This window comes from Aptenodytes patagonicus, chromosome 2, assembly GCF_965638725.1.
Source record: "Aptenodytes patagonicus chromosome 2, bAptPat1.pri.cur, whole genome shotgun sequence".
Taxonomy (NCBI): domain Eukaryota; kingdom Metazoa; phylum Chordata; class Aves; order Sphenisciformes; family Spheniscidae; genus Aptenodytes; species Aptenodytes patagonicus.
In genome coordinates, this window is record NC_134950.1 from 128030416 (window position 1) to 128046049 (window position 15634).

Below are 15634 nucleotides of genomic sequence, written 5' to 3' on the forward strand. Positions count from 1 at the left end.
CCCTCATGCTCAGTGACGATGCTGGCAGTTAAAAATGCTTTCTGCAGGAGGACCTTCACTGTGATAAATGAGAACAGCTGCTTTGATTTTAATGGCATTACAATAAACTACTGCAGGTAAGGATCTGACCCTCTACACTTTCGGATTTCACCCAGGAAGGCATTACAGCAGGGTAGGTCGTCTCCCAGCTTATGAATTTTTAAAGACAAAACAGGGAGAAGCATGCAAGGGATGACTTGATTTATATAGCCTGCTCCCTTCTTCGCTACATCTTCCCTGTGTTTCAAAAGACACATACAGCTGGTTTAAATGCCCTTCTGTGGGAGAGCAGAGCATGGACATTATTTGCAATTCACTACCTGAAAAGAAGAACATTTTTCCTCTTCAGAGTTGATGAGGGCTGGGCAGGGAAGAGTCAAGCATCAGGCGAGCTGCTGGGGTGGCAACGTGGCAGTGGTTGATCAACTCAGCATCCACCGCAGAGTTTGGCACCTTTCCTCCCCCACCCCACTTGGTGGGAACCAGCCTCGCAGCAGGAGCAGGGACAGCACTGGGATGCCTCCTACCAACCCAGGTCCCCATTCCAAAGAGGCCTCAGAGGTTGCAGGTGGCAAGGGAGAAACACTCTGGCCAGGCCAGGTGGGGCTGGGCAACTGATCCCCTCATCAGGAGCATGAGCATCCTAACGTCCCTCTCTCCCAGCTCAGCCTTGCTCCCAAACAGCCTTTCCAGAGTGGAGAGCAGCAGCAATGGTGTTATGGGAGGTAGAAAACAAGTTGTGGTGTCAGCAAGGGTCATGGTTACTGAATGGCGGATTTCCTTCTGCATCCCCCAGCAGCTCCCCGAATGAATGAATATCCCTATGCAGAGTATCCTCTCCAGGTAGTCATCTTACCTCAGTCTTTCCCGCCCCTTCCTTCCCTCTCTGCAGAGAGCTCAGGGCTTCTCCCATATACAGACTACCAGGTTTCTGGGTTTTACTAGCTTTTCCAGGCATTCCCGTACCCCCTTGCTTCAAATCAGGACCTCCTTCATCCACCCTAGCTACTCCTTTCTCCCTGGGAGCACAAGGAGCAGATTCCCACCACTCCTTGCCCTGCCCTGCTGCTTGACTCCTTCTCTCTGGTAGGAAATGAAGTTTACATGTGGAAATGCACAACATCTGACAGACAGGTGGGTAGTTTGCTGGGTCCATGTTGCTGCTGAAGGACACGGAGAACCTCCCCCCGAGTGTAGCTGTCAGGTGAACAAGGTGTGTTTTGCTCAGAGGCAGGCACCCCATGGTCGGGCAGGGATGCACCAAGAACTTGGCTGACTCCTTGCCCTGGGGAAGTGGCCTCAGACAAAAGCAACCCAGCAGGCTCTGACATGACATATAACATGCAGTAATTAAGTGCTTCTGCGTTATGGCAGTGGTAAGTAATGATTTAATTACTCTGCCTTCATTTTTACAGAAAAGATTCCAGTATTAGGCCAGTAAGAGAACAGAAGACAAAATAATCACAAACTTCTTATATCAAAACTGGAACAGCACATGATCATGGCGAGCACCCTCTGACCGTCTCCCACCCACTCTCCAACAAGCCTGTGGATAGCTTCCCCAGGATATTGCTGCCGCCCAAGCCCATCATCTGTATATGCCCTAACTCAAAATGTAGGGCATATAAATTCCCACTCTCCTACCAGCAAGACCTAGCCGAGTTGAATGTTACCACACCCATGCAAGTGCACATACACATGCATGGGTACAGGAGGCTGGAACAGCTGAAGTCCATGTGTCATGGATCGACGTGGTTTTCCACAAGGGATGAGAACTGGTGTTTCAAACCAAGCTCATCAGAAACAGCTTCATCAGACCTGCAGTGAGGGATGCCATCTGCTCACTCTCCAAATCTTCAGCCAGACCATGCAGCACCTTTCACCGGCATCTTCTCAGTTTGTACTGAAGAGTTGGTTCTCCGTTGTGCTCAACCTAACACCTGCAGCAGAAGGAGCACACTTGTCAGACACCTAATACTGTGGTCACGTGACATAAGCAGTCATCACCCACACGCCTCTACCAGCTAAAACTGACTGCCATACCTATAGTCATCGCCATGCTGTGTCAAAACAAATCTACTGGCATCAGAAGGAAAAACATTTCAACACTGATTAAAGACTTGCCTGCAGGATTTTCCAAATGTAAAGCCTATTTAATCATTGAATTTCTGTGGGTTTTCAGGAAAAGCAGCTCAGCTCTGAATGACTCACTCTTCTCAGCCAAAACCATTTATTCTCTGTGCTAAGTACAGCATCTATTTACTCAGGCAGTCAGGGGCCAGGCATGAAATGTGTGTCAGGTCTCCTCAGGTCCACAATTATGTAGTCATGTTTTTAATTGAGGTAGTTTCCATGAAAGACCTTTCCTCCACCACCTCAGGAGAGCCTGAAAATTTAGAGCTTGTTCCTTCCAAGACAACTTTTTGCTCACCTCCACAGTGGTGCTCACAGAGGACACAATGGTGCAGAACAGCAGTAATTGTGGAAAAATACTGGAATACAAGCATTTAAACAATAATGGTTATTTTCCAGAAGCCTGCTGACTCCAGCAATTTTGCTATAAAGTAACTTTGTGGGTGATGCTGGCTGAACAGTGACCCATTACTGGAAGCTGATAACATGCAGTCAACCTGCTGAAATACCATTTTTTTTACCCTGAGAAAGCCTGCCCTCATACACACACACTTACAGATTCCAGAGAGATCTATGTACAGCCAAATACAAAAAGACACCATCTGTCTTTTATCATATGAACAATAAAAAGCTAAGACAATTGTCATTGCTGTTTGCCACCAGCGTAAGGAAAGGCTAGTTCCTCACTGCCACTCCAGAAGTCTGAGGGTGCACCACTGCAGAGCTGTGTGATGCCATTATTTAGAGATTAAACCCACATTAAGCCCTTCAGTACAAAAGCAATTGCCAGAACAGTCACTCAGTTCACCCCGTATCAATAACACATTTATTGCAGAAATGCTGATCCCATGGCAACGGCAAAATTTCTGTTTAACATACAGCCCAAAGTGCATTCTTGGTTTTGGGAAGGAAGTCTCCTAACAAAGAAAGCACAAATTGAAGTTCAACCGGGAATTTTGGTACGTCACAATGTGAGAACCCAAGATAGAGATTGATTTTTCTTTTACTATCTAAAAATGAATTATTTTCAGCATTACAATTTGCATCTAGTATGATGCTTCGAACAACAGTTTCAGGGTTGCCATAGTTTTGGAAGAGAAATAAATGTTTCAAGGTACTGCAGAGCTTGTCTTTTGAAAGAATACCTTTATACATTACCCAGCCCTTCCAAACAGATAGTCTGTCTTTTTCTACTTCAGGACTTCAGAATAAAATACAGTAAATTCCACTTTGTTCATTTATTGATCAGCCATTTTTAAAAAAGCTTGTGTATACACATCAAATATAATTTTCTTTGTAAAAAACCCTAGTATATTAATCAGTTCATGAATCTTGTAAAAACCATGAGAAAAGACCGAATCTATCCCCATCCATGTACATATTTCCCAGTGAGGTCTACCATTCATAGCAATAGGAAATAATTTTTGATAAGTGAAAACAAGCTTGCTGAAGATACAATATGAAGAGCTATGAAGGTTATTCAACTGCAAAGGTAATATTAAACAACAAAAGACTAAAGAGAAGGGAAAAAGTTCTAACATTGTGAGTATAGCTGCAATGTGGTTAGACACCCCCCTCGTGAAAATCAAACTGGCTATGCTGGTGTTTTTCAGTTTATAGTACTGGAGAGTTTCATGTCCCAAAACTAACATGTCACTCTGTAGAAAAGTAGCCATGAAATTGGCTTACCCAGATAATTCAGTTCACCAACATGTTAGGATGCCCTGTCAGGAAAAAAAAGCGCCCTGTGGTTTTAAGGGATGAGCCGTCTGGGATCCTGAGCTGTGGTGTATCTGCTACTAGTGGTAACCAAGTCACTTCAAGAGGGTTCACAGACGTCATCCAAACAGCAGTTTCCCTCCTTTTACACATGGCCTAAAACAAAGCAGCTGCCAGTGCTGAGGTGGGACTCTGAGCAAACTGCTCTCAGGGTGGCATTTCCCAGGTACGGTGTTTCCCAAAGCTCTTGTCCTTAGTGACTGCATGAAGAAAGACATAGGAGGTTTTGTGTTCTGTAATAGCAACCAGACCCATAGCTTCTGAAATAGGGTAGCAAAAAGGTGTGTTGGTTGTCCCATATACAGCCACATTAAGAATATAAAAGCTAGCATCTACTTGAGAATCTGAAATCTCTCTAGCATTACCTTAATTCAACAACAACTCTTTTCCTTCACCACTAAATTTAATTAACAGGGTATAGAAATATTTTCTAGAGAGCTTATTTGTTGCAGTCAGTTTTTTTCAGACAACTTGATATGCCTCAGTATTCTCTGTTGCTGAGAACTCCATTTATAAGAGACTTTGCTGAAAGTGAATGTTAATCTGGCTTAGGTACAGAAATAAAAAATTGGTAAGCCATAAAATGCAGCATTGAGCACAAAGCTAATCCTCAAAGGAAGAAACAAGAATAGGTTGTGCTAGGGCTTTTTTTTCCTCCGTTTTGTCTGGAGTCTGTTTTTCCTTTCCAATTTTTTCCTTGCTTTTTTACATTAAAAACTTTCAGAGCATATCTGAAATAGCATGGTCTCATAGCCACACCTATGTAAGGAAAATGTGTAATTTTTAATATATACCTAAGCATTTTTTTGCAGATATGTAGACAGATGTACAAACAGACCTCAGTGCAGATGAGATTTAGCTAATATGTTAAACTTCAGTTGCCTTTTAAATACTAGTACTGTGAGGTCAGATACTACCAGTGTTAGGGCAGATGTGTTTAAAAAGACCTGTTTTGCCAAATTAAGATGGAGCTATGAAAAAGTCTAGTGGTCACAGACTCTTTGATTATGAGGCAGAGACTAATAATTGTGAAGGATAAAGATACCTAAACAGACTGTTCAACATAGGGACTTCTTTTGTTTTGGGCTTTTTTTGTTTTTTTCTCCTCCAATGACCAGTTTAATATGTCACTAAGAGGCTTTGGAGATTGTCGCGTCTTTATGAAATCTGCTTGGAGACTGCCCCACCAAACCAGCAGGATGCTTACAATATGTGTTTGAAACCTCCCAGCAGCATTAAGAATAATACAGATGTTTGAATTCCCAAATACTTAACTGCTTCTCAAGTTTCCCTGCAGTAGGGAAAGCTTAAAACCATCTCATTTTTCATTCCGGAGCTTTTGTTGGATTTAGCAGCTGTATTCGGACTCACAACCATCTCAAGAAATCTCCTCCAAGGGGCATAACTATCTCCTAGGAGAAAAACACAGCCAAACACACTGTAATGCCAAGAACTTACTCATTAATAAGTGCAGAAGAGGAGAACAGATCCAGGGACACTAGCCACATTTGCACATTTTACAAACAGGACCGTTTCTTATGAGCTAAAAGGCATTACATCATCCACCTAACCATCTTTCTTTCTAGAAAAACGTATTGCTTTCTGTGAGCCAGAAGGAAAACAAAAGGTTGTTCACAAAGGTCTGTAACAGCTTTATATGGTAACTGATGGATTTGACTAAGGATCTCAGAAAGAGAAAGAGGATGAGCTGTGCCAGTGTCACCCCGTTTTCTTTCACGTTGTGTGCAGCTGGTGCTGGGACCGGGGGGACATTGTGAAAGGCTGACGACGGAGGTGTACTTGGCTCGGAAGCAGTGTGAATCATGGCTTCAAAGCAACAAAGCAACCTGTTTCATGATTAAATAGGGGAAATGAAAGCATCCAAAGGAGTTCCTGTTTTATCCGCGTGCACGTGTGTTGTACACATATCTGACACACTCATGCACATGACTAACCGCAAGGAAACAGTGGATTTGAAAGATGTATGGACTAGATGACCTTTAAAGGTACCTTCCAACCCAAACTATTCTATGATTCTATGGATGACCTGCACACATACATACTCATGTATGTATTGGCATGCAAAAAACACCTACTTCATATATTGCCATGGTACAGCATGTACACTCTGTATTTAATGCTTGTTGGTTGGTTTCACTCCTCAAATTAATTGACTCAGGCAAATCAAAGCTAAAGATGCCAGGGTATTTCCTTGTCATAAGTGGCACTGTGAAGTTTATTAAGTCATCACACCAGTTTTCACTTGAAGAAACAGACAATGATGAAGGGATTTCTTTAGCCTTATTTTAATGATGAACCTGTAGGGAAATCCCCATCCATTTTAGATGGACCACCAGGTGAGCTGAGATTAGTATCAATGCACCTCGATGTGTCAGGGAAGATCGCTGAATAACTTTCCCACAGGTCCCCAGTGAAAAGCTGTCACTCCTTTACTTAACATAGTCTTGGCACAACTCAGCGTGGAACACCTGAACCCTGCTCGGCAGTTAGCGCTGCAATTCACAGTGAGGAGATGCCAACAGATAAATGTGATTTTGCTTTCCCGGGGCTTCATTCCCACTCCACGCATGTGAAACCTCCTTGTCCGCACAACAAACGCTCCCTCCTGCCTCACAGAGCGGGCACTGCAGCACAGTTTGCATCCCACTGGATGCTCGGTGCCATAAAATCAAGCCCACCTTCCCTTCTTCAACAAACAACTGCAGCAGCCCCTCAGAGAGAGTAAGAGAAGCACAGACTTGTGAGCCTTTCCTAGGGAAACCATCCCTGCTTCCTGGGATGAGCAGGGGCTTTCCTTCTTGAGAATTGTATCTACATCAATGCTAGCAGTGTTAAATAACCTCTGGCAACCTTGACTTCCATGAATTTGTGGAATCCTACCTTTGAATATATGCTTTCTTCTTTACAGTATCCTGTACTTTATCATTTAAATGCATGCTTTCCAACAAAAAATATTAAACTCCACCCCCCCCCCCCCCCCAACACCTGCTGCCTGGTATTCTTTAATCAGAACTGCTCTGTCTTCTGTTGCAAGAAACAGAGATCAGTCCTTCTCAAGTTACCTTTTGTGTACTACTCCAGTTTTTACCATGTCTTCTTCTGGCATCTCATCCCCATGCTTGGGGATGTTTGATGTCTTCTCCTATGGAAACAACTTAATATCCTTGATTATCTTATTGCCTTTCTCTACATCTTCTGTAGTTTGGAGACTACAGATCTGCTTTTTTTGGAGACGAGGAGAACCTGAACTGAATGCAATATTCCAGATGTGGGTTCATCACAGATTTTACTCAGTGGTTTATCAGGCCGTTCCACCACACTGTTCGGCTGTCTATTTCCCTCCTAATAATTCTGGTGTTTGTCATCGAAGAGCTTCCCACTGTGTCTCCAAGATGTTTTTTCCATTTGATTATAGCTAATTTAGAGAATATCCTTGTGTTCATAGCTAAGGATGTGCCATCTGCAGTACTTTGCAATTATTCACACCAAATCCAACCTTCATTTTATCATCATCTGCTAACTTAGAAATGTGAGAACCCTCTGTATTTCTTCACAGTTAGCTGAAGGTTGGACTGCCCTCAATAACTGTTTATCATCCACCAATGTTATCAGTTCATTATTAACTCCCTTTTCCAGATCACTCAGAAATACGTTGCACAGCATTGGTCCCATTCTGAGATCTCTGGGACACCTTCTCAGAAATTTCAGTAACCATTCTCCTTCAAGAAAACAGACAATTTCTTCTTACCTTTGTTTCTTATCTATTAACCAGTAACTAATTCATAGGATGATTTTTCCCCTTCTCACATGCTAGCTGAGTTTCTTTCAGAACATTTGCCCAGTCTATCCACAGCGCTCCCTTAGTACCCGATTAGCTCTTGGCCCTTGCTGAGATGGGATTCCCATTTCTGATTTGCTTATAAAAAAATGTTCCCATTTGTTTTGGCCATACTATGGCTTTACATCTAACCCCACCAGAATTTACACGCTCTTCTATTTTCCTTCTTCAGATTTCACTCCTACAGTTTAAAGACTATGTTTGTAACTCCTGAAATCTCATTTACTCTTGTTTAGCAATGCTAGCTTTTTTCCAGGTGTGGGAGTAGAGGGACACCCTTTTTAAAATTGATTTAGATTCACTGAGACCCCACTGCACATCTAAACATGCTGCAAGACTCCATGATACCTTCAAGCATTTTAGCCTCCAGCTGCTCCTTTTACTTTCCCTTTTTTTGCTTGCTTCCTAATGCTTACAGTTTGCCCCCTTCAAACTGAAAAACACTATGGTGGATTTTCTGCATGGCATCTCTTTGGTAAACCAGAATTCTCCTCTTTCCTCCTTGGGAAGACCAGAACCTGCACCACCACACTTTCTATTCGTACTCAGCCCCTGAAAGTTATGGCAATTGTGGTGTAAAATCTTGCTACTGAAGACTTAAAAACATAACGTACATTAATGGTGAAGATATCTGTATCTAATTCTGTACAAAACTGAGAACAGAATAGAAGTATAAAGTATGAGCCTAAATACACATGGCCCAAATGCACCATCACAGATCTTACCCACAGAGCATAGTAACACTAGAAAATTAGCAGAGAAAAATGAGCATTAGTTTTAAGAAAAAAAATGTTAAGAGAGTTATCCTTTACCCTTTAGAAACAAAAACTAGGAAGTTTTTTAAAAAAATCAGGGTAGTGAAATGAATCACATTTAACCTACTGAGCCCTAGGCCTACTTTTCCTGAAGCATCTTAAGGAAAAAAAAATTAAGAATCACTGTGCTATGCATTTCCTTCTTTATTTTGTGTCATATACTATCTCCTGTGAATATGGAAAAATCTATTTCCTTTCATCGTATTTGTATAGTAAGGTATCACAGCTAAAGATATACCAATTTACTCATTTTTGAGCAGAACTGTTTTGGTAAATAAAATAACTCCTTGAAGTATTACGCAATTAAAGTTTAAAAAGTTTGTGCCATTGACTTCAAAGGGCAGCGTGTCGGCTTTTCTACAGACAGTAGTTTTGGCCAGGAAGGTGTGCAGTAAACATGATAAAAACAAGTGTCTTCATATGCTAAAGGTTTTTATCCTTCTTTTCTGTTTCTTTTCAATGAAACAAAGAGATGTAGCTCAAATATTTGAGTTGTCGGGAATACTAGCACTGTCAAGGAACAGTGGAGGAACAGTGATTTCATTCATTTTCCTTGTCAGCTAAACTCAGCTTGACGAGTTTGCATCTATGGGTTGTCAGAGCATTGCCTTGATTCTCAGATATTAAACAGAGGTTTCAGTACTGGCTTTAAAAGAAGAAAGGAAAAGTTTTGTGAGGAGAGATGTTTGATAGGGAATCAATTAAAAAAAATCAGTAGACCTGCAGAACTGATATGAAACCATCCCTCCAGAGCCTTTCTACAGAGTACTGCTTAACTTGGTTTAAATTGGTTTTGGTCAGGATTTAAACACGTAGAGTCAGAAGCTCAGCTGGGACAAAACTGTACCAGCTCCAGAACCAGTCTTACGGATCAAGTAATAAAGTGGAAAAATGGAAAAACTAAAGATAAATTATTTATAGTTTTGCCAGTCAGTTTTGGGGAGACTTTTTTTTTTTTTTTTAAACGCTGCTTGAAAGCAAATTTTAAAAACCTGCAAGTGTTTTAAGACTGTCCAGATTTTTGTAATTGTTGCTGTTTAAATAATTTTGTCCAAATTTTGTGGAGAAATTTCTGCATTTAGTTGTGAATAAACAGCACTGGATTCTTGATTAAGTTAGTACCTCCAGCTCAGTCCCTTCTTTTAGCTAGTCTCCCCTGCTTTTTCCAAAAGTAGCATACTAGCTGGGATCAGAAGTATCGCTTGGGGAACACAGCAATAGAAACAAGACAAATTTTACCCTGAAGGAGAGAAATTAGGAGAATTGTATCAGGAATGAACTTGGCTCAGCCTACACAGAGGCACTACACATCCCGTTCAGTAGGGTTTGTTATATTGCCAGTACAATATAACATTTTAACTGCTCTCTTCAGAATCACATGTGTATTTAGCCCTACTGCTTTTGGCTCCTCCAGGAGGCCACGCAGTGCCTCAGGGAACTGGGGGAGGCACTTTGGCGATGCTGGAAAGTTCAGCAAGATAGAGCTTGAGAAAAGGAAGGTATAAAATGCAAACTAAACAGGATGTGTAATCAACAGCCTCCTCTCCTTAGAAAACAGAATTTTTACTTAAGGGGGGGGGGGAAGGGGGGAGGCAGAAATATCAGAGAACAGGTATTTTTTTGAAAGACTATGGCCTTTACTAATGTTAACATTCTCTAAATATGCCAAAAACTGTTCATCAAGATAAAACAATGCAAATAGCTAAGTCAGTCACAAGAACAGCTACCCAGGCAGGACTCAGCCCACAAAGATGACATAAAAAGTTGACTCTAAGCACATTTTAAAAAAAAAAAGTCTTTTTTTCCCTGTTCTCTCACCTCCTTTCGAATAAATTTTATATATTCTTTTAACAATGTTCAGAAAGAAATAAGATAAAAACCCCTTGTGCCCTCCAAAATAGAAAAGAATACACTTGCAACAGAAATAACGGACAATCTGATGGGAGAGATGACTCTGGAGTTTTCTTAGTATTTTTAAGGCTGTTCTTTAACACTTGATTTTGCAAAGCAGCATTTTGCACATTTTTTAATCCACACTTCTGCAATCCATATTCCAATGTCAGTTAGACTGGATCTATAGGGACCCAGAGACAAATATAATTTTATTATGGTAATAAAGGACAAGAGGAATATATTTTTGTGAGTTTGTTCCCTTTGAAAACTTTATCTATGAAAAGAGAAAACCATCATGTTTTTAAAGACAGCAGAGCTTTAAAGTATCAATTTCATATTCAAGGCTGAGTTTAACTGCATGGGCTTTGTATTTTCCTAAGCATTTATCCATAAAATCATACAAAAATATTTTCTAACACACAATAGAATATGCCCTATTATGCCTATATATTCATTTATTTCATTCAGCTTTTTTAAAAAGGCCGCACCCTAAAAAATAAAGCCACTTTTAGTTATGAACCAATATACAGATCAAAAACACTAATTTCATTTAACTTTTTTTTTTTCTCCATCACTAGTGGTACTCTAGTTTGAACAGTACACTAGGTTTGCTCTTGCTTTCTTGCTGTCCTCCCCAGTGCTGGGGACACCTGCCTGAAGCTCATGGGAGGCAGTTACGTGGGTGTAAGATGAAAACCCACCGCGTTTCCCCGCTTACCTCTCTTCGATGTCCTGCAATGCAGCTCCTTCATGTTGGCTCCTCCCCAGTGCTGCCGAAATGCCCTCCGGGTCTTACCCAAGCTTCGGTCCCTTACACCTGGAGTCAGGGCACTCTGCTCTCCCCACACTGCGCCCCTCTCCTGTCACGGCAAGCAGCCCCAAAAATGGGCTACCATTCACCAGCTCTTCATCTTGCACCCCAGGGAGAGAAGTGCCCTTCGGGGACCCTCCACGCCCGGAACTCTCACAGCCAACTTTGTCATGGCTCCTCTCTTCTACCTCGCAAGCACTGATCAAACCAAGTGTGCTCTGGCACTGGACATGTTTCTGATCAATAAATTACTCTGTTTTACATGGTTCAAATTTAAGCTTTTATTTGGTTTTTAAATTAAAAAAATAAATTTCGTTATTAAATAGTGGAATGGGTCTAAACTAATGTTTACATATTAATTCACTTGCTTTAGGATACCACCAGAGAAATAATTAAAGTATACCACCCGGACAAAACTTTCTGTTAGAAAGCTCAACAGTGGTATAATTCAGTTAAACAGAAAAAAATCCCAAAAGTCTTAATGTTTACAATGAACGTTAGAAGTAAACCTCTGGTTTTAGTGTCATCCAAATCTAGTTTCCATCACAAAGGCAGTCATTGTATACAGAATACTATACCACAGTGCTAATGTCATCGGCTTCGTCCGGTTTCTTTTGCCTGCTTGGCAGGGATTTCAAGTATTCAAGGTGCCTCCTTGCATCCTCCTGATTTTGCCGGACATAATAAACCACATATGAGATCACCATGGTGAACCAGCCAAACATGGTGACCAGCATGGCGTAATCGGTAGTCTTTTTAGGAAGGTTGCAGAGGTCAGCATCGTTGGCAGCGTTGAGGAACGGTCTCCCCGCGTGTTCATCCAGCACAGAAGTCTTGCAGATGACGTTGTTGGCCGTCTCATGGTTGGAGGCCATGCTCCTCAACACCTGCTGCAGCGTGCAGTCACAGTGCCAGGGATTGTTTGCAATTCTGGCTCTGGCCTTTAAGTTGTTGAAAGCGTTTTTGTGCACACTTTGAATCCGGTTGTCGGACAAATCCAGAGTCTGCAAGGTTTCTGCCACCCCTTTAAAGGCATGTTCATCTATAAACTCAATCCCGTTTTTTGATAAATTGAGGACTCTCAGTTGGTGCAAGTCCTTAAAAATTTCATTGGGGATAGATGTTATCTGATTGGAGTCCAAATAAAGTAAGACTGTTTCTGGAGGAAGATCTCTGGGTATCTCCTTGAGGTTTGCATTGCTACAGCTGACGTTCAGACCTCCAGAGTGAGAACATAGGCAGCCTTTCGGGCACATACTGGCAGAATGAAAGCACAGTATCATGAGGACAAAACTTTGTAAGAGCAGACACATGGAGAGGGAACGAGTTAACCACAGGTCTACCAAATGCATGCTGGGGTGTCAGCATAATCACACGACCACTTCTCATTCAGCCAACAGTGGTGGGAAAAGGATCGGCAAAGCTGAAACGTGGCTTCATTTTCTTCGGTGGGATTAGTACAAACTGACTAACATGTGGGCTTCCTCATGGTCAATAATCTTCTTAGAAGCACACCTACAGAGAGGAAGGAAAACAAGTTCCTTATATCAAACTCCAATCCCAATTTTGTTTTCATTAAAAAAAAAAGAAATAAAATGAAGTCAATGTGAAATGCAACACTAAATAAATAATCTATTATCCTATCAGTGCACCAGAGGATTTATTTAGGTAACTCCTATAAGCATTAATCTGAGTTTAGTACATAAATCCCCAGTACATTTTTAAGAGGATAAACTACACTTATTACTAATTGCACAGGCTTGGGCTTTAATACTTACTAGAGGAGGCACTGGTTTGTTTTTATCACAGACTTTTCTAGAACAGCTATAAAACTAAATTACATTTTCCCTTGCTAAAGTAGAAGATGCATTAATAGGAGCTAAGAGTTGGATCTCCAGCAACAGTGACAGGTAAGTGAGGAATTCATGGTGGTTAATGTGAACTTATCTCAAAATAATTTATGCTATTGTAAGTCCAAATAAAAGCACTTCAGCAAGGAAATATTTTTACTATATCAAGAAACAAAAATTAAGTAAACCAAATGCTGCTACAAGATACCACAAACATCCACTATCTCCTTGTTTGTCTACCCCTCCTTCTCTTCTGCTTTTGACCGCTGGATTTCCTGTACCTTCCAGCATTTTGTGAGACAATGCTATGAGACCCACAGAAATAGTTTCTACTTCCAGTTTTCTTGAAAATTTTCTTTTCGTTTAACAGAGAGAAAAAGAAAGAAACATAACAATTACCAAAAACTCACACCCCCCCCCAACCAAAATAAAACTCACACAAACCTATGTGCGAGCCAAACAAAAAAAAATCTTATTCATGGCATGTAATTTGCTAATAGAATATATGAAAAATATTGTTTCTGCTTCTCCCCTGTCAAGTTGGCTTAAAAACAGTAAATATCCAGAAGCTTTTCCATTTTCTCGTTTAATTGGAGCACAAATACAGAAGTCTGAAATGCTGACCTATAAGGTTTCAAAGACAATCTCATTTATTTCTCCCCCCCTATTATGGTAAACTATGAATTTTCTAACCACAACAGGTCTATTTGTTTTCACGTACATGCCCTCTGTCTTCATAGCAGCTTGGATATTTGCAGCCTTCAGGCTGTATTTACATATAAATGAATTTTTTTTCCCCCCGAACCCACAGTGTAGTCCAGTGAACAACAAAATCCCTGCAGGGAGGATATGTGTGATTTTACAGGAAAAAGAAGAAATTGCATTGCAATCATTTTTGTCTGCAGAACTTGCATACTAACTGCAGTTTCTGGCACATCACAGTAATATGGATCAGATGTGTCATGCAGTATTTCAAACCCATACCTCAAGTTTTATTTAACCCATTTGCTGAGGCTTAGTATGTCAGTAACCCCACAGGAAAAAACCAAAACATCTCAAAAACATGTACACTATGTGTGATTACTCCATTGCTATGGCTCGGGAATGGCAAAAGCTCAGCACACTCTCACTGCAACTACTGCAAAGAGTAGTCGTGTATCACCACTACTCTTCAACTTATCTATTGATCAGTTTACACTTGGACTCCATAACACAGAAATCTTCTACTCTAAGAAGAAAGGAAATTGTTAGCAATGAGAAATTGTGAAGTTAACCCTGGAAATGTGAAACATTAAGAAGGGAAGTAAGCAGAGCATGAAAAGCTCCCTATGAGGAAATGGAGGTGAGGCAGCACCTCCACAATCAACAGAGTCCTGCAGGACCTCTGTGGAAGAAACAGGGTTTACGTGAAAGAAGCCTGTTGCACTGGGTGCATCCTTGCCATTTCTCTCTGCAGCTCTTTGGTCACTGCAGTGCTTGGTCTTCAGATCAGATAGAAATCTGCTACAGAAGGAGACAAGCTACAGAAGTTGTTTTTTCCCAGCCTGCCCAAAAGTGCTAAGTACTTGCTAAAATGTGCAGCCCATTCGGAGGCCAAGCTGGAGCTGGCAGCTGCTCCCCCTCGCAGCTCCAAGCTGGCATCTGCTCCTCCCTCCCGCAGCCCTGGGTGCTGCCACAAGAAGGCCCATCCCCTGGAAAAACAGCCACCTATTTTCTTTTCCCTTCATGTTTACATGTCTCACTACTGTGCTGCACCAAAAGAGTAGATGAGTGGTCCAGCTCATCATCACAGAATAAGCATCTCATCACTGACTACTTGTATACAGTGACTTTCCACCAAAAATACTGGAGTCCTACCACAGGAATGGACTGGGGTGAAAGAGCAAAAAGCAGAAGTAGATGCTTAATTTTGTAGAAGCATAAAAATCACACTGTTCTCACCAGAGCGTGATGATCAAATATCATATTTGCTTCATTACAGCCTAAAAAAACCCCTGCCAACCTGGAATTACACCATGGATCCTGCTGAGTCCTCCACAGTGCAGCTATGACACCAAAGATCACGCGTCAAAGAGGCCCCACACACCAAAGACAATGCGGAACATCTTCATCCCACTGAAGACAAAAGAAGTTCTTCTTCTTTAATGTATTAATGTGTTCAGAGTGGAAAAAGTAGGATCATTACAGACTAAGCAGGAAAGTGTTTAATGAAGCAATGCACCTTCAAAAGAGATTACTAAAGAAATGGATAAAGAGGGAGAAAAACTCCCGATGTTTTAAGTTGTTAGAAAGAGCAAATACAAGTTTAAACCTATAATTAACAACCCAGTCAAGAAAACTTAGCTGAGCAAGAATAAAGCTCAGCAAATTCTCAGTGAATTAACTGGAAGCAATCCAATGGGACTGAGCATCAGTCAGGGGAAACAGAGCTTTGTTTACTTCCATAATCAGAATA

At 41.2% G+C, this 15634-nt stretch overlaps 1 protein-coding gene across 3 annotated transcripts in view; it reads right to left on the minus strand.

The window, feature by feature from the left end:
• Positions 1-1551: 1551 nt before the first annotated feature.
• LRRC3B (leucine rich repeat containing 3B) overlaps positions 1552-15634 on the minus strand; it is a 63604-nt gene continuing 49521 nt past the window's right edge. For 2 of the 3 annotated variants that reach the window (XM_076331154.1, XM_076331155.1), the window contains exon 2: positions 11112-12844. In XM_076331154.1, coding sequence (XP_076187269.1) covers positions 11902-12681 — 780 coding nt within the window. In that variant the 5' untranslated portion in view covers positions 12682-12844 and the 3' untranslated portion in view covers positions 11112-11901. Of the gene's footprint in view, positions 1980-11111; positions 12845-15634 lie in introns of those variants that run through there. The other variant, XR_012994707.1, reaches the window with a different exon arrangement.